Source organism: Pygocentrus nattereri, chromosome 7 (genome assembly GCF_015220715.1).
Source record: "Pygocentrus nattereri isolate fPygNat1 chromosome 7, fPygNat1.pri, whole genome shotgun sequence".
Classification (NCBI taxonomy): Eukaryota; Metazoa; Chordata; class Actinopteri; order Characiformes; family Serrasalmidae; genus Pygocentrus; species Pygocentrus nattereri.
The window spans coordinates 10,597,654-10,625,090 of record NC_051217.1 but is presented as its reverse complement, the minus strand read 5'-3'; the positions used below and the strand labels follow the sequence as shown (position 1 = coordinate 10,625,090).

General features: G+C 39.9%; 1 protein-coding gene across 6 annotated transcripts in view; it reads right to left on the bottom strand.

The window, feature by feature from the left end:
* Nucleotides 1–27,437, bottom strand: part of shank3a (SH3 and multiple ankyrin repeat domains 3a) — a 284,439-nt gene that overhangs the window by 94,813 nt on the left and 162,189 nt on the right. For 4 of the 6 annotated variants that reach the window (XR_001858864.2, XR_005130467.1, XM_037539957.1 and 1 more), the window contains exons 11-16: nucleotides 23,233–23,417; nucleotides 20,995–21,018; nucleotides 20,857–20,862; nucleotides 16,873–16,911; nucleotides 16,671–16,697; nucleotides 15,093–15,122 (exon numbers count right to left, since the gene is read on the bottom strand). Coding sequence is in view for 4 of the 6 variants with exons in the window: in XM_037539957.1 (XP_037395854.1) it covers nucleotides 15,093–15,122; nucleotides 16,671–16,697; nucleotides 16,873–16,911; nucleotides 20,857–20,862; nucleotides 20,995–21,018; nucleotides 23,233–23,417 (311 nt within the window). In the remaining 2 variants the exon portion in view is untranslated. The remainder of the gene's footprint in view (nucleotides 1–15,092; nucleotides 15,123–16,670; nucleotides 16,698–16,872; nucleotides 16,912–20,856; nucleotides 20,863–20,994; nucleotides 21,019–23,232; nucleotides 23,418–27,437) is intronic. The other 2 variants (XM_017718888.2, XM_017718970.2) reach the window with 2 other exon arrangements.

The following is a 27,437-nucleotide window of genomic DNA, read 5'->3' as shown; positions in this document are numbered from 1 at the left end:
GTACTGGCATCAGAAACATGGTATAGTAAGAAACCTGTTGTTAATATCTAATAAAGATGCAGTCAAAAGTGAAAAAACCAGTGCATCACTGACTTTCAGCTGATTTTGCTTTAGTTTAGCAGAGGGAATAAGCAGCGCTGGCTGAAGGGATGAGCTGGAGTTTGAAACTGTTGGTCTGAACTGCTCGGCTAAACTACATGGTTATAAGTGTTGTTTGTACACTAATGCACAGAGACTAGACGCTTTTTTTTATCTGTCTTTTAGCCTCCCGTCCACACAAAACAGAGCTTTGGGTCAGTTTTTTAAATCTCTATTTTCAGTGTTTGAAGGCTGACTGATAAAAACAATATAACTGAATTTTCAGTATATAACTGAAAACAGCAACACTGCATGCATGATTACTGCCAATTTATGTGTGATGAGCTGTGTTAGGTCTTTTGCTTTTGATGTGGCTGAACTGTTTATGGTCTTTAATATCAAATTTAATTACATGATGTTACTGAATGCACAGAAGCTATTCATTGCTACTTCATCAATAGAGAAGCATGCAGAAAAGCAGCATATCTTGGACTGCCGTATAAGATTAGCTGTCTTGTCCCTTCACTGATTCTGCTCCTTTCAAAAAAATAGTTTTCAGGAACTATGCAGAAAGTCTGTTGGAGTGTCCTTGACAAAAGCCCTTTATAAACAATATAAATAAGATGATAAAGCAGGTGGTATATTGTTTCTAGAGAAGGATTTTAGAAGAGGAAGAATAATCCTTGTATTTTCACTTTTGTGTAATGAAACATTATTGACAGATTAATATGTGGCAGTTTTCATTTTGCAACTAATCAATCGGTCATTATGGACCAACGAATCAATTATGAAAATAGTCACTTTTGCAGACCTAGTTTTCTACTGTAATTATAGGATAATTTATCCTTTAAAAGTTGTCCTTCATCAGACCTGGAGGCACACAGCATTCTGCTAATGTGGCAAGAACTGCGCTCTCCCCTACCAGCCTGCTAATGAACCAGCACAGCCAGGGAGATGTTTACCACACACACCCACAGAGTTTGTGTTTATGCAATGTGAGGTTTTATATATATATATATATATATATATATATATATATATAAAACACACAAACACAAAGCTGCAGTCATAAAACCTCATATCTCCAAAGTGATGACAAATGACAAAACATAAAAAAAAACATTTTGTTAAGATGTTATATATGTACCCTTATGTAATAACAATTTTCTAAACATAACTATAACCTTCAAAACAGTTTCAAAATTTCTAAATAATTAAATGGCTGAAATGTAAAAGTCATTCAGAGTGACTTAATGTGAAATGATGTAGAAAAACAGTGACTTTGTTTATATCTTAACAATTTATTTATGCAGAGTTTTTGGAAAATCTGTGGAATTTCCCTTTAATTCAAACTGAAGTAAAAATCTGTGGTCCTTTCAGTTTTAAACAATGCACAATTCAGCTACTGTAAAAAGCACTTTACTAAGTCAGGCACATTCTTCTCTGGTTGACAAAAAAAAAAAAAAAGTCAGGACATTTTACCTTGAAAATATAAAAATCTAACAAATAAACAAACACATACGCCATCACTTTTACCCCTCTGTCCCTCTTCCTCATTCTCATGTCTCCATTCATTCTATCCCTCAGTCTTTATGCTCTCCCTCTCTCTCATATTAATTTCTCTATTCTCTCCCAGTCTTTATGCGGCTTTGATTTTATTCCTTGGCTAATCCTGGCCAGCTTTTCATTGTTAGGGCAGATGATGCTTTGTTCTTCTGTTTTGCTGCTTTTGGAGAGCTATAAAAAGGGGCCTTGAGCTGGTCCAAGCCCAGCCTTTGTGCTAATCACAGCGGGGCATGTCACCTGTGCATGGGCCTGCAAGCTTCCAGTAAGAGCCATATGGACACACACTAGGAAGTGTGAACTTACTGGAAATGCTGGTTTTGCTGAAGAAAGGACTGGGTCCCTTTTTGTGTCTAGAGCTTTTATCTTATTCTACACTGTAATTGCCCTGGAGGTCTATGAAGATTAAAGATTAATTGGAATGGGGTTGAGGGCATAAAAGCTTGATAACCTCATTATTGATATAGTCTGTCAAGAAAAGTGACCAGGCTTCATACTAGAGAAAATCAGATTTACCTTTTTTCCATCCCTTTGTAGTATAGCAAGACCTTGTATCTCTAAAATTGTAGCTACCAATGTGAAAAAAATAACTTAAACATTAATGGATCAAGATTTTATTATGGACCAGTTTTATTGGTCCATTTTTCATTAAATGTTCACGCAATGTAAAGGTTGGCTAGCATTTTTGTAAATGAAACTACAATGCCGTGATAAAATGTATGTGATCTACCTAGCACCTGTGCTACTATTAATGCTTTTAAAGTGTGAATGCTAACGTACGGCATACATACTGTATGTGCAGAACATCTGCATGTGCTATGTTTGCTAATCTTGAGTTAAATTGTCATAGCACACTGAAAAGAGAAGTGTTTAACAGCAGACGGAGGGACGAGCTTTCTCCTCTGAGTTAATGACAGAATTCCCGCGGTGGGGATTTAGGCATTCTGCTCTTTTGTTTCCAAGCCTTCTGAGCACATCATAGCAGCAGTAGAATGCAGCGTGTGTTCCGCACTGGCTGAGTGTTCCGCACTGGCTGAGACAGAGGCCAGCTCAGGGCCAGAGAACCCCTCCGTGCCATGGCCGGACTGGCCTGATATGTTCTAGATGTGTCCCATCGGCCTGATGCAGTCTGACTAACAGCTCTAATTACTGGCAGGCTGTCTTTAATGAACGGTTCCACGACTGATCCCTCACGCTCACTGTAGGGGACTGGGTCACTGTGGTCATTTTGGTCCCTGTTAACAAGAATCCACCTGTCTCCTCAAGCAACTGCTATCGACTGAGCCACTTCAACAATAAAACCTGCCATTTCCCCCAAGCAGGAAAGGAAGTAGTACTGTTTTTAAGGGGTCATTTTTGCCTGACTTTAGTTGTTCAAATAACAGTTTTATAAGACAGCAGTGGCTACTGAAATAAATAATTCTTTTTGAGCTATTAGGTCTGGATATATGCAGCTCACTGAACTTTTAAAGAACATTTTCTAACTGTAGTTCACTTGTTTATTTGTGCCTAAGACTTTATTTCCCCCTCTGGGGCAACTGAAAACTGCTTGAGACATGCTGAAAATGTGATTGAAAAATACCAATGTTTTTAAATAATATAAATGTATACTGAAAGGAGAACTCCACCATTTGTTTAGGTCAGTGAGATGTAAACAAAGCCATTTAGAGTGATATGCTGTGAAAAGGTAAATACACTTACCTATTCAGATGTTTTCATGATGAAGTCATAGGAACCAGCCCTAGTATAAATTAAATACCATTGCTGTTTTACTTGGTAAATACAGATTTGGTGGTGGCCAATGTGCAGGGATTAAGATGTTGTTTGCAGCAGCTTCTTGTATGGTAGCCCATTTTATCTAGAGATACAGGTTCAAGCTGTCAGGTGAAGAGCAGTGGTATATTTTATCAATGATATAGTCTAATGATATAATCTATTAGATTTAGAAGCAATTTTAGGGGTATTACCTCTCTACTTGTATTTAAAGGGTAAAAATGTTAAATACGAGAGCTTTTTTGCTCTTTGCCCCTGGTTACTTCGCACTGTCCTCAACAAAAACCCAACACTGGAGCCAGTCACTCTCTATAGTAGATAATGAAACTGGCTTATTACAAAGCTAAAAAGAGCTAATGTTTTTAAATACTTCAACAGCGAACACAGACCCTATTAACATACAGCCATGGAAACTGCTCTACTCCTCTTTCTTCCTCCTTCTCTCTAACTACCTCCCAGAGAAAGAAAGTGTAGAAGATGAAAAGCAAGTCTTGGCAAGTCTTTCCTTCTGACAGCATTTAGACAGGTGCAGCAGACCTGAGGTCATACATTTAGCCATCTGAACGAGGCATTCTTCTCCATAGCTGATGCATACTAGGGGGGCTATGACTTTCAGACATCGCATACTTTGAGTTGAATAGTCCTGCTGCAGGTGGGTTAGGGGGTATGAAGAGAATGTGGAACATTCAAGTGGAGAGTGAGAGACTGAAATAGGAATGACTAAAGATTTCCTATTCGTAGCCTGCAGGGCACTCCTGAGAGAAATGATAAATAGTACCAGGGATGGAACTAAAGATTAGTTAACTTATTGACGATGAATCAACTGATGCAACTAGCAGAATCTGTGTTCTAACATGGTGCTTGGGCTTTTTCGACGAGATGCTATGAAACACAAACTCAGCAAAACTACTGAGGCCATAATCGCCTCCAACACTTCCTGTAGCATACTGAAATCTTTTGGAATGATCATGTCCATCCTTCTCGCTCCATGGTACAACAATGAAATATGCACCTTAAGACAGACAGTACAGAAATTAGAGCACAAATGGCACCAAACCAAGCTGGAAGTATTTCACTCTGCTTGGAAGGACAGCCTTAGCAGGTACGGAAAGGTACTTATTAAAACACGCTCAGCATACCTGTCCTCACTTATTGAAATCAACAAAAGCAATCCTAGAGTTTTATTTAGCGCAATCACAAAACTTACCAAAAACCAGGCAGGATCTGAACCTTAAATGCCCATCAACCGTAACAGCAATGATTTCATGGACTTTTTCAACAACAAAATCGAGAATATTAGACAAAAATTTCAACCGATACCAGTAACCTACCCATCAACTGGTTTGGCTGAGACAACACAAAATGTGGTTATAGAAGAAAGACTGGAAACAATTTGCGCACTTTAACAGTCAGAACTAGAAAAAATGATCTCTTCCTCAAATTCTGCAACATGCACACAACGTGATTCCAACAAATTTATTTAAACAAGTACTACCAGCTATAATTACACCCTTTTTAACAATAATTATTTTTTCTCTTAGCCTAGGTCATGTACCTAAATCATTCAAAGTAGCAGTGATGAAACCTTTGATAAAGAAGTAAAATCTTGACCCCAGCGAATTGTCAAGCTATAGATCTTTTTCCAACTTACCATTTATTTCTAAAATTTTAGAAAAATCTGTAGCCCAGCAACTCTTTTCCTATCTACATGAGAAAAACATATATGAAAAATTCCAAACTGGTTTTAGGCCCCACCACAACACAGAGATGGCTCTAGTTAAGATAACAAATGATCTTCTTGCCTCTGATCAAGGCCACGTATCTCTGCTGGTACTACTCGATCTAAGTGTAGCTTTTGACACTATAGATCATTCTGTTCTCTTGGACAGATTAGAAAACATGGTTGGAATCACAGGAATAGCATATCCTAGTTCACATCCTACCTCACTGACCGGTTTCAGTGCATACAATTAAATAATGTATCATCTAATTATACAAAAGTGAAATATGGAGTTCCACAAGGTTCTGTTTTAGGTCCACTGTTATTCATGTTATACATGGTACCATTAGGCTTAGTTATAAATAGACATGGAATTAGTTCCCACTGCTATGCTGATGATACAAAGCTGTACATATCAGCCAAACCAGATGATAAATCCAAATTAAAGAAAATAGAAGATTAAATAAAGTAAAAGATATAAAACACTGGATGCCACGAACTTCCTTCTTTTAAACCCAGATAAAACAGAAGTTCTCCTTCTTGGTCCTGCTAGGCTGCTTGGAATAAATGCTCAGATTTAATGTTAAATCTTGCTGACTTCTCTGTAGTACCTGGTTCAGTAGCTAAAAGTCTTGGTGTGACGATTGAATTAGATCTAACGTTTAATCAACACATAGGTAATATTACAAGATGACAGCGTTTCTTCACCTCCGAAACATTTTAAAGTTAAGAAATGCGTTATCCCTACATGACGCTAAAAAATTGGTACATGCCTTTATAAATTCAAGGAAAGACTACTGTAATGCATTGTTGTCAGGATGCTCCAGCAGGAACCTAAATAAACTTTCTTAGTTCTGAATGCTACAGGTAGAGTACTCACTAAAAACAGAAAATTTGATCACATCATCCCAGTTTTATCAGCGTTACACTGGCTTTCTGTCAAATTCCGTATCTATAAAATTCTTTTACTGAAGTATAAAGCCCTGCATGGTCTCTCACCGGAATACCTGCAAGATCTTATTTCCCATTATGAACCGCCTCGCTTACTCAGATCACAGGATGCTGGTTTTCTACTGGTTCCTAAAATTCAGAAGACTTCAATGGGGGGGAGAGCTTTTTCTTACAAAGCCCCCAAACTGTGGAATAATCTCCCAATTAATGTTCGGGACTCTGACACAGTCTCATCCTTTAAGTCTAGACTAAAAACACTTGTTAATTTAACTTTTGATAATTAGCCTTCCCCTTTAGATAAAGGCAGGAAATCCAGGGGTTCATGAACACAGAGGCTTATGGTAAACTGAGAAGTTAGTGCTGTTGACCCACCACTTCATGCGATCACACAGGTTTGTTGACGTTGCAGTGGGGGGATCCCAGTGTCTCAGGGTACTCTCATATCTATGCTACCTTCTGGTTCTCTCCTTTTAGTTTATGCTGTTATAGTTAGATCTGCCGGAGTCACCAGCCACACTCTAAAAAAAATTGTTTTTCTTTCTTCATACTTCCTACAGTCATACTTCTGAGCAGAACTAATTTTTTTCTTTACTCTTCCTGAGATAATGATTGCCCTCCCATCCTGCTGAACACTGTTGGAAGACTGACCATCAGGGCCTCCTCCTCACCTATCACCAATCCACTCTCCTGTTTATTTGTGCCAACTGCAACACCTTCGATTACGTTACTGTGCCATCCAGATGTACCAGCATTGAGATAGGATGGGACGGTTTCAGCTCACTGACAAAAGCCTCCTTTTAGCACAGCATAGTAAACTCCTGCATGAGTGGTGCCTGGTCAGAGATGTGGCCTTGGCTGTCTTGTTAAAGGAAGTCTCCAATCAGCAGCACGCTACAGCAGAGAAAGCCCTGGGCAGCCCCACATTGCCCGTCACACCTCCAGCCTCTTTCAGTCCATCCATAAGACTGAGCCTATCAGCACATTAATCAGAGACAGCTAATCGATGCGCTTTTGTGTGTGTTTGTAGTCCGCCCTTGGGAACAGTGGACCATCACATCCGGATGCGTAGCTCAGTATGCCCGCTACCTAGATCCTGGGCTAGGACTAACGACTGCAACGTGTTGCATGTCAAAACTAACAAAAATCATTAATACTGGAGCTTTGTGAGAGCCTGATAAAGCTAAAGCTAAGATTTGTAGCCTTGGGAAGGTAAAACATGAATGGTAATACATCACTCTCTAAGCCTTTGTAACCTGTTTTTGACCCACAGTCAAAAACTACTCTCAATTGATTTGGAGGAAAAGAAAAGGGGCAGAGAGACACAGAGAGAGAGACACTGTAATACATGCTCAGAACAGGAGGTTATTGTGTGAAGTCCAGGTTGTGTCTGTAAGAGTGGGACATGTGTGTGTGTGTGTGTGTGTGTGTGTGTGTGTGTGTGTGCGTGCGTGTGTGTGTGTGAGAGAGAGAGAGAGAGAGAGAGAGAGAGAGAGAGACAGCTTGTGTGGATGGCAGGGGGCAGGGGGCAGGAGTAAGGTTAGACAGGGGTTGAGGTACTATGACAAGGGATCACGTTGTAACCAGAGCTGCATTAACCTCAGGTTTAAACATCCCATGGACACACACTCATACATATTTACACACACACAAACACACAAAGACACACGCTCTCACACATGTTCAACACATTACCTTACCAAGAGCGGTCACTATTGCAGATAAAGCAATGAAACCAGAGCTGCTTTCACATTAGGACCAAAAAACTTGTGCACAAACACACACACACACACGCACACACACACACACACACACACACACACACACACACACACACACATGCGCAAATGCACATATGGTCACACACATTCAGCCCACTACCTTTTGAAAAGCTGTCACATGAGCAGCAGATCCATTTTTAACAACAGAGATAGTATGGGAAAATGGCACTTATGAATGAGAATTTAGACAAAATTCTCCTTTATAATGTATTTCACTCATGCATTTTTATATCCTTATTAAGGTACTTATCTCATTTCCCCCAAGAAAGAAGTTATTCTGTTCTGTATTCTGTGGAACAGTTTTCATTATCATACAGCAGCAAGCCTGACAAAGTCTACATTAAAAGTAAGGTACTGATGGCTGCTGCTCTGGCACAGGATGGGTGAGCAGTACGGATTTAAAGGGGACCTATTGTTAACTATGTTCCTTTTTTCATGTTCATGTTATTTTTGGGTATCTACTAGAAAACAAATGTACATGCTTTAATGTTACAAAAACATTATTTTTCCCATTCTGTACATCATTATTCACCCTCTATCTGAAATGCAATGTTAGAGCTCCTGTGTCTTTAAGCCTCCCCCTCCCCCTCCTTCTGAGTGGTCAACTGCAAGAGGGGCACCACTTGTACATGTTCCACCCCAGTGTTGCATTCTAGAGACAGACCCTTCTCTCTTGAGCAGCTGTACACACTGGTGTGGCTATGCTTCCAGTGGCATCAGTTCTGCAGTATAAGTTTGAGCCAGAGTCTGATTCTGAAAGTCAGATCAGCATCTTCTACAAAACTGAATAAACTCTTTCCTGGCCTCCAGAAGTTGCTGTGTGTTGTGTTAGAGCATGCCAAGCATGTCAGTCAGTGGGCAATAAGGACTGTGTTACATGATTACCTCATCTTGTAACAAAAGAAAAGGGATGGAATTCCAATGAGGCATATTAGGCAGCTGAGAAAAATGGTTTCTGTGGGAGAGAGTGCACTTTGAGGAAAAGAAAGGCAAAAACCAGAAAAGCATAATAAAGAAGATGATAAAGAAGATGATACGCTGTCTGTGGGAGAGAGTATGTGACATCAAAACAAAACTGATGGCATCACTTTAGTAAGCTAACAGTAGATAGATTTTTCCCCACAGTAAATGTAAACGTTAATGATATTATTGCCCATGCCATGTCAGTTAACATACATAGGAACACTGAACTGGTCATTTACATTGGACACTGTACAAAACATTAATGTTGCACAGAGAAAAATGTAAAAGAGCAAAATAAAATCACTGACTATATTCCAGCACACATAACATTGGACAGCTACTTGTAGCTAACTTGTCATGAGATCCCTAACTTACCTTCATAGTCATGCAGGTAATTCTCAAAGAAAAGTTTGGAGACCTTTCTAAGCTGCTCCACCAAGCAAACATAGAAAACTAATACCTTAATAAGGGTGTAAACATAATTGAGTTCTCTACTTCAGACACATTATTAGGGAAGACTCTCCTTTGTAAACACCACTGTTGCTGTAATGTAATTCCCTACTATGACTACTTCCACTGTGTCGAAAATATGGAAGTGTGTAAATGGTCAACAACTGATCAGAGAGCTGTTGCCAGTGCACAGTTGTACTATCAATGTGTCTGAACCTGAGATCTGTAAGGGCATGACATTGAAGCCTGAACCCAACCCATACCTGCAACTTGAAGACCTTATCCATTCAGGCTCAGCTGGCACCGTTAAACTCAAAACACCAAACCCAAACCTGTCCCGTTCTCACAACTTAAACCCACTTGCACTAACAGGGATAGATTTTCACACACATGGTTTTAGAGCGCTTTGCTTTGCTACTAAGTGTTTGAATCGATTAACAAAATATGAACTAAAAAAAGATACTTTTCTGCTAATACTGACTAAACTGGCGCAAGGAAGTACTCTTGACACTGACATTTGTTTCTGTCTAGTATCTGCTGTAGAACAGATGTCTCCACAGAAAATGTTCTGGAGGAGAGATCACAGGCCATTCCTCCTGCTATCATACCTGAAAATACTATCAGAAGGTCAACACTGTACATACCCGGTGTGCTTTTTAACTGATGTAATGACCAGGTTTTAACATTTCCAGTGAAGATGTCCATGACTCATTTCGCATTTTATACAGTTCCACTTAAGCAAGATTTATTTTTATTGCCTCTAAGGTGAACAGTTTAGTAAGACTGGCTTTGTTGTACACAAATGAAAAAATACAACTGATATAAATAAAAAAAAATCAACCACATAAAAAGTCACTCATTACAAAAAAATTAAAGCTTGACTCGAGTGTGATGTTGTATGTGAAAAATCAGCCCAAACCTTACCTGAAACCTGATATGTTATTATGTCCTGTCAGGCTGGCTTCATATAGCAGACCTTTAGTGTTGGAGAGTCTAGCCATCAAATTAATGCAAGCTACAGGCCAATCAGTGATGCAGATAAACACAAGTTTTGATCCTCCATGCAGATGCAGTTAGAGGCATAATATACATATATATTTGCCATGCTTTTCAAATAAACAGGTCAGAAGGATAAGGGTAATCAGGGAAAATGAAAAAGGGAAAAAACCCTTTCAAACAAGGACTATTTATAACTTGCAATACATTAAGATGTAACTACATATTTTCTTACTCAGAGGGAAAAACAGGCAGGCAAAAAGAGAAATGGGGAGTGAAAAAGTGAGACACTGACAAGCACTACATGTGCAAGTGTGTTAAACAGTTGTGTCTCCTGGCACAGCTGTATTATTACTGTTCAGCACTAATTGAGTGACTCGCTGACCACAGAGACAGATGTTCACACTCACAGTTAAATACATGAACCAACTGATACAATGCAACATCATTACTCCTGACTTTTAGCATTCACTTTAGAAACTGCACATTAATGCGTGTCTATGTGTGTGTGGCAAGTGTTTTTTTTCCTTTTCTAGTATTAATTAGGCTTTTGTTAGCATGTGACAGCAATCGCAACCCTGCTCTCTGTGAGATTGGCAGTGCTAGAGTAAGCCAAGTGCCTGAGTGTACTCTACTGAGCTTTCTCTCAGGTAGCTAAGCTTAAACACCGTACATAAGACCAGAACTGTGTGTATGCATATGTAGGTTTAAGCCCGGCACGTTGTGTAGCATACTGTGTTCTATTCCAGCATCCTAATAAATGTGGTGAGAGTGAGTCAGCAAAAAGTGCCCCTAGACACACACAGGAGCATGAGTCAGCAGAAAAGTGCATTTCGGCTATAAGAGGCCTGATGAGACAGCAGCTGCCAATAACGCGTAACCTCTACACAATGAACACATTTACTGAAGACAGGGCGCTGTCAGTCACGCTAAATGAAACTCCGCCGTAAACACGGAGCTGATTCAGAACATCCTCACCCGCATCCTCCTGACCTCCTCTATATGCGTCTCTATATATCTACTATATGCAATAAAACACAAACCACTCAGTGCCTCCACACCAGGGATCCAAAGTAGCCTGAGGAATGAAAATAAAACCCATCACAGGACATTTTCACAATACATGATGAGCATCAGGATATTTAGTTCTTCTGAAGCTTGACCGCTTGGAACAGAGAAAAAAAGAACCAGTGTTTTCACTTTCGTAAATACTATCAAAAACGTTGTGTATTTGTGATATATTGAGTTGGACTAAATTCAATTAAAAACATCACTAATTGTGCCCTCTTTGTAAGTAAACATGCAGCTGGTGTTCTTTAAGTATTGAGGACATTCCAAAATACTGAGAAAAGCATGTTGTGATGTAATATGATGCAATTTAAACACAATAACAGCAAATATTCTCATATCACCCACCCCTAAATCAGAAGCAGAACAAACAATAACAGACAAGAGTTTGTTTATTCTAAATAATCCATAGCTTCATTTATCTAATACTAATCTTATTATTCATCCCTTCAATCTGTCAGGATCAACAGCATGTTTTGATTGTTTTCATTCAATGTATTTACGTGAGAGTAAACAGTCATGACTGAAGGATTCTGCTACATTATGTCCAAAAGTACCAAAACATCCCTCAATGAATTAAGCCACTTTAATTTGCACCTGTTGCTAATGCAAGCATTTAATTCTTAAGTACTCCACAGAAGAGCACTGACAACAGAGTGAGATGCTCTGCACATGAACCACACGAGGCATCTCCAATGCCAATCCAATGCTCAATTTTAGTAACAGACCTCACCTATGTTCCGGTGGATGAATTCAGTCAAATCCTCACAGCAATGATTCAACATCTAGTGTAAAGCCTTCTTTGAAGAAAAGAAGCTGTTACTACAGTAAAGTGAGGACAATTTCTTTAAATAAAAGTTTAGATTCTAGAATCAGAGTTATTTAATGAGTGGCAGGGTCTGCAACATTCTATCATATGTACCATCAACTACAACAGCTCTCAGCTACAAACACGAATCAAAGTCAGACATCAATCATGAACAATTCAACATTCAGGCTACATTCACATTACGTGCCTCATTGTTTAAATCCGATCTCTCTGATACAATGGTTCACATTCGTTTAGGTAAGTGATTAAAATCTGTCATTAACGTGAATGAACTGGCAACCCAGACGTGCATGTCCTACTACGTAACATCAAGTGAACAAATCACATGCGTCATGTGCATCTTCAGCAAACAAATTACGGAGCAGATAAAGCCTTTGCTGTGAAGATAATTAACTCTGATCAACTCTCAGCTGTTCATTATTAGAGCTAGACAAAGGTGGGAAAAAGGAGATGTGCTGCTTTTCCACCATTTACAGGCTTTAACTTCTGTTTGGCGCTGCTGCCATGGTAATGCTGAATGATGGCGCACATGCAGTGGAAAAAAAGCACATGAATTCGGATCTGAGCGTCACATTAAGGTTGCATGTCCACGAATCGGATATGTATACAGACCACATATGAAAGTGGCTGCCTGTGTCAGACTAATGAGAGTAAACTGTGGTATGGGGAGATGGCTGAACATTTTTTGTGTCAATTGCTGATATTCAAAGATTTCTCTCTCACTGGCTCAGCTTTTCAGCCAGCCTTTTTTTCCCCTCCCGGGGGTGGACAGTCAAGATTTTTGTTGCTGTTATTACTACACACATGAACCAGAAAACACATCACAATTTTCACATTTCACACATTTTAACATAAACCTCATTATGTTAGATTATGTGTTGAATAGATAGAGATATTTGTTGTTGTTGCATTGATAGCCTAAAGAGTGCATCAGAATGGATGCATCACATGTTGCACCTGGGATGACTGAAGTTGCATTTGCACAACTAGAAACACTGATGTCCCCGATTTCTGCCTCTGCGCTTATTTGGGTTACACAGTCGAAATCCCTCACTGTGAGGTCCAAGCTCTATGAGGACAAATATTTTCATATCACTCATGTGGCGTTAAACTCCAGCAGCTACATGTGACATCATTAGGCAGGAGCACATATAAAAGTGAACTGCAGGCACCTGTTGCTAAGATACGGGCAGATGTGTTTTCATTTCCAGAATAACTACAGTTGCATTCAACATCACAACCACCCTGCTTTTAAATGGAAGACAGTGAGGAACATGACCATTAGAGCTGGTGCAAAAAAGTCTGTCAACTCAGAAAATGGTACACATTACAACTGACTTCAGTGTTAATGAACACTAGGCACTTCCGCAGCAGCTCAGAACTGCGCATGTACAGGCATTACAAAATTTCTACACTATTACGGAGAAATAGCAATGATGGCATAATTCTAATTCATAGATTTCTTCACAGATTTGCAATCAGTAATAACTTCAACTTAAAAGACCTGTTTTACAGTACAATGCAAAAGTCAAGGCCATTCATTCCTTCATTTCTAATCAAAATTGTATTTGAGGCTATATGGATTATGAGAAGTAGAAAATACAACATCTTGGACTGAACTTGTGTGCATGTGTGGGGTAAAAAAATCCCTGCAGATTTCTATGAAAAAGAAGTCTCCCAGCAAGAAAGAAAGTTATAATAAAGGCAAAAGGTGACCATGTTAAATAATGAAAATTTCATGTTATACATATATAATTAAGGTGTAAGTTAAGGTTTCTTATCATTTCTTCATGTATACTTACTGGCCATTTTGAGTGGAATTTAAATAAATGACTTTTTGCGTAGTAATCTATCTTAGAATAAACTCTTCAGTGACAGAAGTTTTCATTTTATTTGGATGAACTTCTACAGATGATCTACAGACACTTGAAGTATTATCAAAATTTTCTGATGGAACAAATTCAAATCATTATTAAAGTGATGAAACTATTTGCTCTAACTACTGAAGCTCAGTCAGGAACTTTAGAGTTATATTTAGGATAAATATTAGAATTAGGTTCTGTGAGTGTTACCTTTAAATAAGTGAAGTGAGGTATCTGGAGAGCATCTAGAGTGGACCACCCAAATTAAATATGCAAAGTATTGTAAAACACAGAAAACACACTGTTGACAGAGTCATCAGGGAGCCTTTCTAATCACATTCATGTCCAACACCAGAAAGCATAAGCTGTAAAAAAAAATCTTTGAGTGGACATCTGAGTGGACCAAGTGCTGAAAGCTCAGTGTGTGGGGTGCTGAAGTGTGGTAGTCTCTGAGAGCCGTCTCCAGTCTCTCGTCTGTTTAGGAAGCCAACAGAGCCCATTCTCCTTCATCTGTACTTATTCATCTTCCAGACAGCCATGAAAATGGAACTGCCGCAAATAACAGCCAGATTAGACATTCACAAACATGATTAATGGCTCTGAGACACTCAGTGTGTGTGGAATATTAACAACGTCATGTGTGCAACAAGCACCTCTCAACGGTGCTGGAAAGCCCCAGTATCCATTAACACTGATGTAAAACCCATAGGCCCTGCACTTATGGTAGAGCAGTATGTATCAATGTTGAGTGGATACCACTTATTAAAGTGATTTGGATTTCTTGGGAGACTGAAGCACATGGGTCTGTCTCATTGAGCTCAGATGACCCGGACCTTTCAAACCTACATTAGCCTGAAACTCTGTGTGAAACCATGGGTCATAAAACTGTGAAATCTATATGAGGTAGATTAGACATAAAGAGCAGTTATGCAGGCATAGGAGCCAATTCCTAAAATCATGTGAAAAACATATCTTATTCTAGCAAACACGCTACAGCCTACCTCTACGACCTCCTCTACGATTCAGTTTATCTAAATCATTAAGTGATGTGAATTGATTACCTTCATCACCATTATCCTCAGACTGGCTTTCTAAACATGAGTAGGAAAGAAAAAGAGAAAGAGCAAGACTACTTATCTTTCCATGCTACACCCAGAGATGCATTTTTGTTGCCAGGATGGATAAGAGCTTTGGCAAAAACCCCATTCAAAAATAACGAGAAACTGAAGTGCAACTGTTTACAATAAATAACATTTAAGCTCCTAGATTAAATGCTTAAATTCCACAAAATGACACTGTAGCTAATCAAATCTAGGCCGGATGGAAACTACTGTGGAGAACGGGTTACTATGGTAATGATATCGAGAGACATTATAAAGGAAGAGGAGACGGCTAACTGGTTGAAAAATGAATGGGATTTCTTGTAAGACTTAACAATGAGAATTTACAGGGAATTAAAAAGAGCTAATTACTTACATTTTTTTGTCAGACTTTTTTTGCACTTTACATTTTTTTGTCAGTGATTTAAATATGGTTTCAAACATTAATGTAACTTTTAGTTTTGGGTTTATAGGTCACTCCACATTCAGAGAGACAGGAGTCAGGGGCAAGGAAAGAAATATTAAGAAAAAAAGTTGAGATAAAGTTAACTGCTAGCTCCTTAAAAAAATTAAATGATTATTCCTAAAAACTGTCCTAACTCTCTCCTCTTTCTTAAATTTTCTCTTAAGTACAACTGTATGTACATGAGTTATTCTAAAATATATTATTAAAAATATATATTTTCTTAACCTTACGACAGTCTCACACTCGCCTTAGCCTACATGACAAATAAGCCATAGTCTGCATAGAAAAAACATTCTTATGAAGTTCTTGGGAAAGCGTTCATGAATCTAGTTCCTGGTCTGGTATGACTGGAAATAACTGCCCAGGGGCGTTAGCATGATGGTGGCCAGGTGGAGTTTGCTATAAGCTTGATAACACAACATAAAATATATATATCTAATCTATCCTTTCAATGAGATGCTGCACATATACACGCAAAAAATAAATGCAATTTATATCAGCAACACACTCTGCACTGTGGTTCCTTATAAGGTTGAATGAAATTTTTGCCAGTATTCTTAAAAGCTCTTTCAACCTCACAACAACTACAAAGAAATAATGTGTTTGTGGACAGAGTCTAGAGTATATACAAGATATGAGAGCCCGATAACAAAGAGATATCAGAGTAATGCAATTCTATAGCAACTTTTTATTCCTGTGAATCATCAAAACAAAAATGTTTTCCTTCGTCTTTCCACTCTGTACCTTGTAAAAGAAACAAGATATATAGGCAACACACACACACACACACACACGCGCGCACACACACACACACACACACACACACACACACACACACACACACACACACACACACACACACACACACACACACACACACACAGCTCATCTATCATTTACTCTACAGGCTAGTGGAGCACCTAGTGACCTACTGAAGAGGACCTGTGGGGACTCCCCTCTCTTTTATTCAGAAGCACCTACTGGCCTACATGAGGTCTGCTACACCTAAGGGTAGTCTGGAATGGCCCAGGACAGAAGCTCTAGCAGTAGAAACCCTACATCAATGTATTTACCTTCTGCTTCACTCACTTCTGCTGCCTCTGAAAGAGCCAGGCAACAACACACACGTCATCAGCAAAGAACAGACTTAGACTTTGAAGAGCAAAGCACTCAACTAGCTCTACGTTCTACTTGCACAGCTATAACCTAAAAAAGCTATTTCTGTCTACAATAGGACTAATGGTTGGAAGAAGCTAGTGAAGGTCTGTTGTTTACCAAGCAGAATTTCTTCATATACATTTTCCTCTGTCTCAACTTGAGGAAGGTAAAATGAAAGAGAAAGGAAGGGAGACTGATGAGCACTTTTGTTACAAAGGAGAAATAAGAGAATATGCAGGACATGACATAGCTTGATTGCTTGTCAACATAAATTTACCTGCAAAGGAAGCAAAACATCCTGAGGCAAATATATAATGGCATCAAGGTATCAAATGATATTTAATTTTGCATTAACCCCATAGAACCTAATGTCTTACCAGCACTACATTCAGCGACTCTGACTTTGTGCCCCTCATTCAGAGTAGTTATGAGGCATGAATGTCCAAGCTTAACACAGGAAAATGTGCCAGCATGTGGACTTGGAGCTGTTTGCTACTGCCTTTTCTATCACTGCATAGAAGAACTGCAATGCTGCCTTCATTGTTAAAGGTCTTTATTGTAAAAGTTGTCTGAGTGAGTATCAGAGTGGCTGGCTTTACATGGGAAAACCTTCATGGTACTTCACTTGTGTAAAACTGCCATGAAACTGTTTCACTTGAGTTGCATAATGTAAAGCCTCCTGCAACTCATGTGAAAATCAGTCACAACAGTTGCAGCTGTCTCAACAAGTTTCATGAAAAAGGCAACCAAACAGAGATGTATCACATCATGTTGAATGACTGATTAGACCAGTTCAATGGACAAGAAAACAAATGGTAGAAAAAGGTAGTTTTCTGAGCCATGATAAGAATCAAACATGAGTTTCTGGAAGCTAATGTATTTATAACCAGCTAGCTTAATTTGCCAGTGTAACGGGGAGCAAGGTAGCGCTCGCATGTGCAGAGGTAAGCGACTTTTATTGAGGGCAAAAATCGGGGTTACAAAACAAGGGGCTGGACTAAACCAAAACAAAAACGCACATGGACAGGACTGGGAGGGGCCAATCGTGACAGCCAGCTAATGCTATCTGCTGATTCCTTTGGAAACCAAATAATGAAAATTATTATAATAGACTGAAATGTAGGTTCTAGAACAGGATGAGCGAGGAACAATGGCTACTTAAATATTACTTTTAAAAGGTACAGTAAAAACACATACTACAATATGCAAATATAAATAACAAATTGCAGATGACAATATATAGTGGGAACGATGTGATCTAGCAAAAAAGGAGCTGCTAATTTAGCCTACTAATAAAGCAATCAAATGTGTTGGATATAACTCTGAACTGTTCCAGGTAACAGCCAAGCAGCACCAAAATTATGCTGCATGCATGCAGCTGGTTGCATGAAGGCTTCTCCATGTAAAGGAAGTTTCAGAGTAAAACTTGGAGCACATATTACTGATTCATCAATCATTCTACAGAGCTCTAATAACATTATAAGCAGGTTTGTTCAGCTCAGATAAACAAAAGTTCTTCAGTAGTTCTCCAACAGCTCCTTAAAAGCTCCCCAATACAATTCAAACAAAATGAAGCCCCCAAAACACAACCACTAACATTTATGATTGATTTGAAAAAAGTGTCATTTAATCACCGACAGTGGTTTCCACAAAAGATGATAAACGAGAGACCCTCAGACCAAGAGGCATAACAGCGATAGCTTTAAATTCCAAAACATGATTTCAACTTTGATTTTTCTATTTGTACCGACCGTTCTACACCATTAGTATAGACAACATAACCCAGCACTAAGCTAGGGTGCAGACTTCATATCCCAACCCTCTCTCAGTTTGTGTAGAAAACATGTCCACCCAAAACAGCAAGCATCAGTTTCAGAGCTGCAACTGTGTGAGAGACAAATTTCACTGATTCGTCCTGGTGTATTGGCCCACTGAACACGCTGGTAGCAATGATAGTTTTACTTCTCATTCAAAGGTGATATTGATGGAGAATGTGCTGTAGATGAAAATAAAGACCTTTACAGAATCACCAGTTACACAACAAGTCAACACCCCAACATCTAATGCTGTCTACTCTTTCAAGATATGTTCCTCAGTTATGTTACAGCTTAGGCCCTGGACCACAGGGGTAGAGTAGCAGTGTGGAAGCTGGCTGGTGTGAATGCCTGTCCACAGCTGTCCAGGTCCGCACTGGCCTCTCCTCTCCGTCCCAGAGTGGCCGAGTGTGCTCCCGCTGCTTTGAAAATGGGGCAGTCAAGCTCTTGCCATCAGTAACTTCTGCATTAATGAACGTAGATTAGAGGAGAGGCATTATAAATGGATCAGGAGACTGATGGTGGCGAGAGCAGGGCCGCTGGGGGCTCAGAATGCTCAAGAAGCTGGAGCAGGGGACAGTGCTAAACTCACATCCACATGGGACTGTGACACAGCTCGTAGGAACATGTTTTTACTAACATCTCGACATGTCATATTGTAGTGATATCCTGATCTAATTTAAAACATCATTATTGGAAACCATAAAGGCAATATTTAAGGTATTTTGAGCCACATCAATTTGTGACTCTTTAGTCACATCATTGCTCTAATTATGCTACTGTCAGAGGTGACATACATGGACACTACACACATTGTGTTTCATCAAAACAGTTCAATTACACCCTTAAGAATGATGGTTCTTCAAGGGTTCTTCGGTTAAGAAAATGATTCTATATCACCCCATGAACACTCAAAGACCCTGTGCATGATTAAAAGATTCTCTGTATGATGAAAGTGTTCTTGACATTGATGGGGAATGTGCTGTAGATGATTCTATCTAGAATCTTTTTCAAAATGGTTCTATATAGCACCAAAAACGGTTCTTCTATTCTTATGATGCCAAGTTTGTAATAATAGAAAAAACCCTTTTGGTGCTACATAGAACTCTTTTCAAAAAGGTTTATTCATATTGAATATAAATGAGTAAATAAATTAAGGGATTTACAGTTTATGATCATTTTTAAATGTGGCACTACTTTGTCTGTTTCAGCTAAACAGGTGTGAGAAAAATACTGTTTCATATTGTGTAAAGTGAAAACTTCTTGAAGTATCATAATAAAACATTTTTGTCATATTGCCCAGCTCTATGATTAAAGGAAATAATGCTGATAATATGATAAAGCTTTCCAACAAAAGTAAGCATTTTCTGTGGTTCACAGGTTAAGTGATTTTAATTTTACTATTTGTAAGCTAAGTTATTTAAGCTGTTTCTTTATGTGCATCATTATGCATCATTATATTACTGTGATACAAGTGACACAATACTGATGATGATGGTAATAATCTATAAAGCTGCAATACTAAATGATACTAGGCTCCAAAGTTAGCTGATATTACATGTTATGTCATATCACTCAAAACAAAGTGCTGTCAGCTGATATAGGAGGTACATCAGCTTGACATCAAAACTGACAAAAGCAGCCTTTGTGACAGACAACATGTATTACATTATGCCTTTATAATTGCTCATTTCACGTGTCATGACAAGCTTATGCAGGTGTCACATGGCCTTAAGAACACTGCCCCATAGCGAAGCGTTACCAAAAATAATGATTAAAATAAATGTTAAGACCAAAGAGTATGAACTCTGTTTTTTTTTTTTCTTTTTCTTTTTTTTAACATATGGCACTGTTACGTCAGAAGACTGTCGTATTTCAGGCATATGGTTTGTGCTGGCAGTTTTTAAATAGAGGCAAAATGCCATTCTGCTCTAGTGCCACCAGCTCATACCAACACATCCACCCACAGCACAATGGGCATCCTGGCACTGTACAGGCACCTGGAGCCCAGGACTAAAGCTTGGACATGGGGTGAGTGTGACCTTTGCTGTTTCCAATCTGTGAATGTGCATACAGTATTACTGGAGGTGTTGTGGTGTGTGTCCAGTGCAGTTAAGATTACACGTTTAGTCCAAAGATGCATTGAGCACAGACATAAAACAGCCAATTCTACAGCACAAGAGAAGAAAAGTGTAGCAAGCAGATATAAACCTCAGGGTGTGAGAGCAGAGAGGTAGGGAGACGAACACAATTATATCATTCTGAGTGTGTGTGAGAGAATGCTTACTGGCCACTGTTAGCATGCAGGTAAAGCAGAGTGGACAGTCAGAGACTAAAGGGTCAGAGGCAGAACTGAGATCTCATAGTAATGTGCATGTGTGTGGGGGGGCATGAAGGGCAGTGGGATGGATGCAAAGTTCTTTACCTTCCACTGCGTTTGAGTGGTAGTCTGGAATGAAGCATGAATGGAGACAAGAGCAGAGCAAGACATAAGCCATGATCATGAGTAATGGAGTAAACACACACACACACACACACACACACACACACACACACACACACACACACACACACACACACACACACACACTTATAGATATTTATGCAGCCAAAGCACCAAGTGCAATTTCATTACGGATACACAAAGTTTTGCATAGAACTGTACAACCATTAATGCAATCCAGGGATCCCCAAGCGCAGCCCTTGGCCCATAGCTGGGTCTAAAGGTCATTTGATTTGGCAGGTCAGAAAGTTGCTCTAACCCTTTACCCAATGAGAAAACAAATGGACTTATTTTTTTAAACTACTTTTACCTTCAAAATATACAGTCAGCAGTGGTTCTCAAACTGGTCTTCAGGGACGCCCAGACAGTCCTCTTTCTTGCTCCATGCATGTGTGTTTTAAGTTAGGTTGGAGAGAATATCTGGACTGGGTGGCATCCTTGAGGATCAGTTTGAGTGCCACTGCTCTAAAGTTACAAAATAAAATGAACAACTTCACGTCACAATCTCCATATTATTTCTGTACCAAAAGAAGCATAAGACTAACATTCATTACAGAAAACAATGAGGAAAAATAATGCACTCATGAGACAATTTTAACGCCACTTACCTTCATTTGTAGACTGTTTTATCTCTTAAGCCCTCCAGGATAAGTTTGGGCATCCCTGATCTACACACTTTTTTTTGTTTTAGTAATGCATAGTCCATTTATTTTACTAACTCGTAGTGGCTGCAACAATCTGGCACTGCATACACTTTCTCTGTCCCACATACATGCACGTACTGCAAGTGGAGGAGAACCTTAACTTTATTACAAAATGCACAGCAGCAAATTCTCAAAATAAATACCTACACTGTTGACTGTTGTTAAGAAGTTTCCTAAAGGTTTTTGGGGAGTTTTTAAAAAGAAAAGGACAAAGCTAACTTTCTAGCTCTTCACAAAAAGCAATGTTACTTTGATGGATGGTCACAATGAGAGTATGAGCATGTATGGCGCATCCTTCCAGCTGAGCTCTTGTGTGACTGTGTGTGTGTCTGTATATGAGTTATGAAGGAAGACCTCCAGACAGCAGTCTCTGTCCCACTGTGGGGACTTTGATACCCACTATAGTTCAGACCAGATCACGGCAAAAAGAGATTCCTAGTACACCATAAAGACCTCAGTCTACAGTTCAAATATAAACTAATACATGCACTTTACTCTAATCAAACTTATGATCCATTATAATATGCTGGTAGATTTGCTATAGTAATATAAAAGCACATAGCCAGATTAGCTATAGACTATATCAGAATAGTAAAATCCATGTTATTATGTATTACTATGCCATATTAATCTTAGTATAAACTCTCTATTATGCCACAACACTTAGTCCCAATGAGCCATTCTATAAGCCCCACTATCCGGCCTCCTATACATTATAATCTAACGCATCAGCATGCTAGCATCTACTCACATCATAATAAAGCCTTTAAAGAAATATACCAGTACAATTGCTGTAGATTCTATACTGTGGTGTGTCATTGTGTTCTACATATTATACCTACAGCATGCTTATCACATTCCACACATTCCATACTGCATCATGATTATGGTTTTCCACATATTCTCTAAGCATAATGTAGCATGTCTATCATGATGTTCCATGCCTATCATGGTGTTTCATACTGTACCACACCATGCTTTTCACATTGTTTTACATAGTCTGTACAGTAGCATGTGTATCATGATGCTCTACACATTCTGCATGGTAGCAGGTCTATCAAGACTATTCTACAAATTCTACATGGGGTACAGGGGTATTCAACTCTCCAGCACAGAGGAAGCAGGTCTATCATGAAGTTCTATAGGCCTACTGTACACACACCTATCATGTTCCACACATGCAATACTGTAATGTTCTGAATAGTCTATATCATAGCAGGACTATTACAGTGTTCTACACATTCTACATGGCAACAGGTCTGTAGCATGTCTGACATGATGTACACATTCTATATTGTAGCATGTCCATCACCACACTCCACTGTGAACCTCAGTAACCATCAGTATATTTACCATTATGAAATTTTCACATTGTGTGATATGTATATTCCAAACAAAAAATGCAGAATGAGCAATGTTAGTGTCAGTCAGGTGACACAAAAGAGGCAGTACTAACCTTTGACCCTCTCTCCACGGTTCAGCTGGATCTCTCCTTCTCCTTGTGGTGTGTAGGGCTTGACCACGATGAAGGTGCGTCCCGGCACAGCACTGTAGAGTTTCCGCTTGGGGCCGCGGGACCCCGAAAGCACGTGTGTGGGCGCCGAGGGGGGTGGGCTGGGGTCCCGCTGCACTGTCCCGGGGCTGTAAACAAAAACATAGGTTACCGTGGTGATGCCCGGCAACTGGTAGCCAAATCCGGTGGTGACCGACATGGTCCCGTGAGTGAGCCGCAAGAGCAGGCGCGTGCTGTCGCCGCTGCACACACATGCACAGGGATGCACGCACGCACGCACACGCAAAAACGGTGTGTGCAGGTCCTCTTCTCAATCCTCCCGGTCCAGCCAGGCCCACCTCCTCCTCCTTTCTCCTCCTTTTCTCCTCCTCCTCCTCCTCCTCCTCCTCCCTCACCCCACGCTGCCGTTAGCGGCTGCCTGTCGCTGTCCGTGGTGCTGAGGGCTGGGGCTGGGCCGGCCGCGAGCGGGGCATGTCCGCTCCCCGCGGCTCTCGCGCTCGCACACACACACGCAAGCTCTGACGCGGCTGCGCTCGCTCTCTTCCCGTGCCTGGGCTCACACACTCCCGCCCCTCTCTGCACATTCTATCCACAAGCCGAACCGTCAGCCGATGACAACGTGCGGCCGCTGGGGGGTCTGGATTGATTAGCGTGGGGAAGTGCGACTTACCTCACCCCCTCCAAAAATCCCCCACCACACAGACATACACATTCTCACACACTCACACACACACGTTGCTCCCTCTGCCGTAATCAACACACCGCCCCTCCTAGCCCTCTCTCTCTCCCCCCCGACTCCCTGCTCTCCCCTCTCCTGCTCTTTCTCTCTTTCGTCTCCCCCTCTCCTTCCTTCTACAGCTCGCTTGCTGCTCTCTCTCTCTCTCTCTCTCTCTCTCTCACTGAAAGACAGGTTCTGAATGTTAATGCAGCTGCAGGCTGAGTAGCCGCTGCTCTACGTCTGTCTCATTCATCTCAGAGCCTTCTCGTTCGCCCATTCATCACACACACACTCAAACACAGCTGCTCACACACACGCACTGTACAGCACAGCACAACAATCACTGTCTCCCATTAAAAACAGTAATACAGAGAAAATAACAACATGTACATCATCCCAAAACCCACACTTACTAAAGCACAGACACATAAACCTGCCCTCGGACTTCCTAACACACACATACAGTTGTGACACTTGCCCTCCCTCTCAGTCTCCCTCTTCCTCTCCCTCCATCCTCTAGCAGCTTCTGAGTAGTTAGCATGCTAACTTTTCCCAAAGCTGTGATTTTCTGCCTAAGTCATGTTGTTTCCTCCATCAGCCTTCAACTTCAGTGAATGTATTCCTGCCCAGGAAAAAAAAAGGCTCTGCTGCCCCTTTCCTTTACTGGCAAGATTCATCAACACACTCACTCTTTCCCCCCCTCCCTCTCTCTCTCATCCCTGCTGCTCCACTCCCAACATTGAGCTCAGTGACGGCTTTCCAATTACTGCAGGGATACAGGGGCTGGAATGACTGCAGCATGCAAATACAGGGAGAGGGAGAGAATGGCAGTGGCGGCAGCGGTGGGGGGGGGGGTGATAACAAGAGAAAGAGAGAGTGCAGGAAGAAGGAGGAAAACAATAAGGCAGGCCTTTAGGAAGTAATGACAGAGAGGGCAAGAATGAAAATGAAAGACAGAGAGAGAGAGAGAGAGAGAGAGAGAGAGAGAGAGAGAGAGAGAGAGAGAGAGAGAGAGAGAGAGAGAGCGAGAGAGAGAGGACAAGAAGAGAAAGAAGGGCCATCAGGAAACAACAACAGAGAGATCAAGAATTAAGTTAATGGATGAATATGAGAGAGAGACAGACAGACAGAGAGAGAGAGAGAGAGAGAGAGAGAGAGAGAGAGAGAGAGAGAAAGCCATTTCTGCCTTTGACTGTGCCCTCTCAAAACCCCTACTCAGCTATACATCTCACAGAGAAGAAGAGAGAGAGACAGAGAGAGAGAGAGGAAGGGAGAAAGATAAAAAGGTTGACAGAAAGATAAGTGAAAGAATGAGGAAGAGAGGAGAGAAGATCAGAAGAGAGAACAGAGTAAGAGAGGAAGAGAGAAGGAAAGAGATGACAGAAAGCAAAAGAGAGAGTGAGAGAGCAGAGAGAAAGAAGGAGAGAAAGAGGGACACTAGGCTGACAGAGTGGGCCTCTTGTCATGGTCTCCTCTGATTCCATATTGATCACTCAGAAGCAGCAGTCTATAATAAACAGCACTGAAAATCATCAGCCTGTGCTGCAGTAACATCACATTTTCACATTTCACACACATCAATCATCATAAACACACGCACACACGCCACACACTCACACATACACACACACACACACACACACACACACACACACACACACACACATATATATATATATATATATATATATATATATATATATATATATATATATATATATATATATATAAAAAACACACCGACAAGTGCTCTTTCAGAAGTGGATGAATGTGAAATGGGGTCAGTTCAGTAAACAGGCTGCAGTGGAATGATGCTTCAGTGCTCTGTGTCTTGTGTCTATCATTAAGTTAACTGTTTACATTTATCAGCTGATGTTTTTAATACAGAGAGCTAAACAGGTCATCCCATCACATCTTGCTGTATCAAAGTATAAGCCTCATCAAACTGTGCCTTAGAAACCTACTACAGGGTCTCTATTCCTACAGGAGCAGTCAAAACATTTGAACTGATATTTAGTGAACAACTGAAATTTTGATCTTCAAAATCATAAACATATTAAAGCAAAGTACTCTTTAATTTTTTATGTAAGTTTATGCAGAGATTTTATTCTGAAGAGTCTGGAGCATTTCGATTGGACCATTCATTATTAAAGTTTCATACAATCTAAAGTAAAGCTGTGGTGCTCGAACAATGTCAAAAAGTAAAAATTGAAAGATTTATTTAGGCTTTTTGGACAGTGACAATTGAAGATATTCAAGGTTGTAAGAAAGTCATTTTTGGAGGCTCCCATAAAGGTGGAGAGTGTGCAAAGCTGTATCAAGACAAAGGTAACCTTGGAGCTAAAATATAAAATTTGTTTTGCAGTTTTTACCACTCCATAATTCCATGTGTCATTTTACAGTTTTTACACATTCATTATGGGAAAACCCTTCCATGAATAGGTGTGACCAAACATTTGTGAAGTTGTGGGATATAATGAACCAGCAAAACAGCAGTTTCACAAAAAAAGCTTAAAAAATTGAGTTTTTTTCTTAATCATTGTGTTTTAATTCAGCACAACAATACCCTACTTAAGAGGAAGAAAAAGCACCAGCATGAAACACCCCATTTGTGTTTTTTGATTTGTTTGTTTTTTGCAGGGGACATTATTTAGGGAGGACAATCAAACGATACTGCATTTGTTTTTCAAAAATGTGTTTAAACGTTAAAAGTTTAACATTAAAGTTCAACATAGAAATATATTTATCTAATAATAAAAAGTATGCTTTTAACATTCTCTACTGAACTACTGAAGAAAAGATAACTCTGTCCTGCATTGATGGCTGTGGCTTTCAAATGATTAGTTATTAGCATTATAGTCAAAGAAAAATGTGGGCACCATCTACACTGTACCACTGCAACACACACTAAAGCATCACTCCTATGTCAGTACTCAGAATGACTGACCACCCAAATAATACTTGCTCTGTGGTGGTCCTATTGGGATCCTGACCATTTGAAGAAGAGGGTAAAAGGCGGCTAAAAAAGTATGCAGAGAAACAGATATAGTTATAGTTAGACTTATAGTCTGTAAGTGTAGAACTACAAAGTGCACCTATACAGTAAGAGGAGCTGATAAAATAGACAAAAAGTGTAGATACAAGGAAGAGTGTTTAATGAAGTGGCTGGTTGTTCATGCAATACATAGCGGATCATGTTATGATATGCAATTTATTTTACTGTCAACTCCACCCCTTCCGTCATTTCCCAAAATACCATTAAAAAACAGTGTTTTTTAAAAGTTCCATCAACGCATCCTTGAATATGTGCATGCAGACAAGCTACAAGAGAAATCTAAGGTTTAACAGTAAGTTGAGGACTGAGCAATGTTCTGTAAATCACCTTAATATAACATTTAAGACTGGACTGGGAAATAAATTCAGTCTAGAT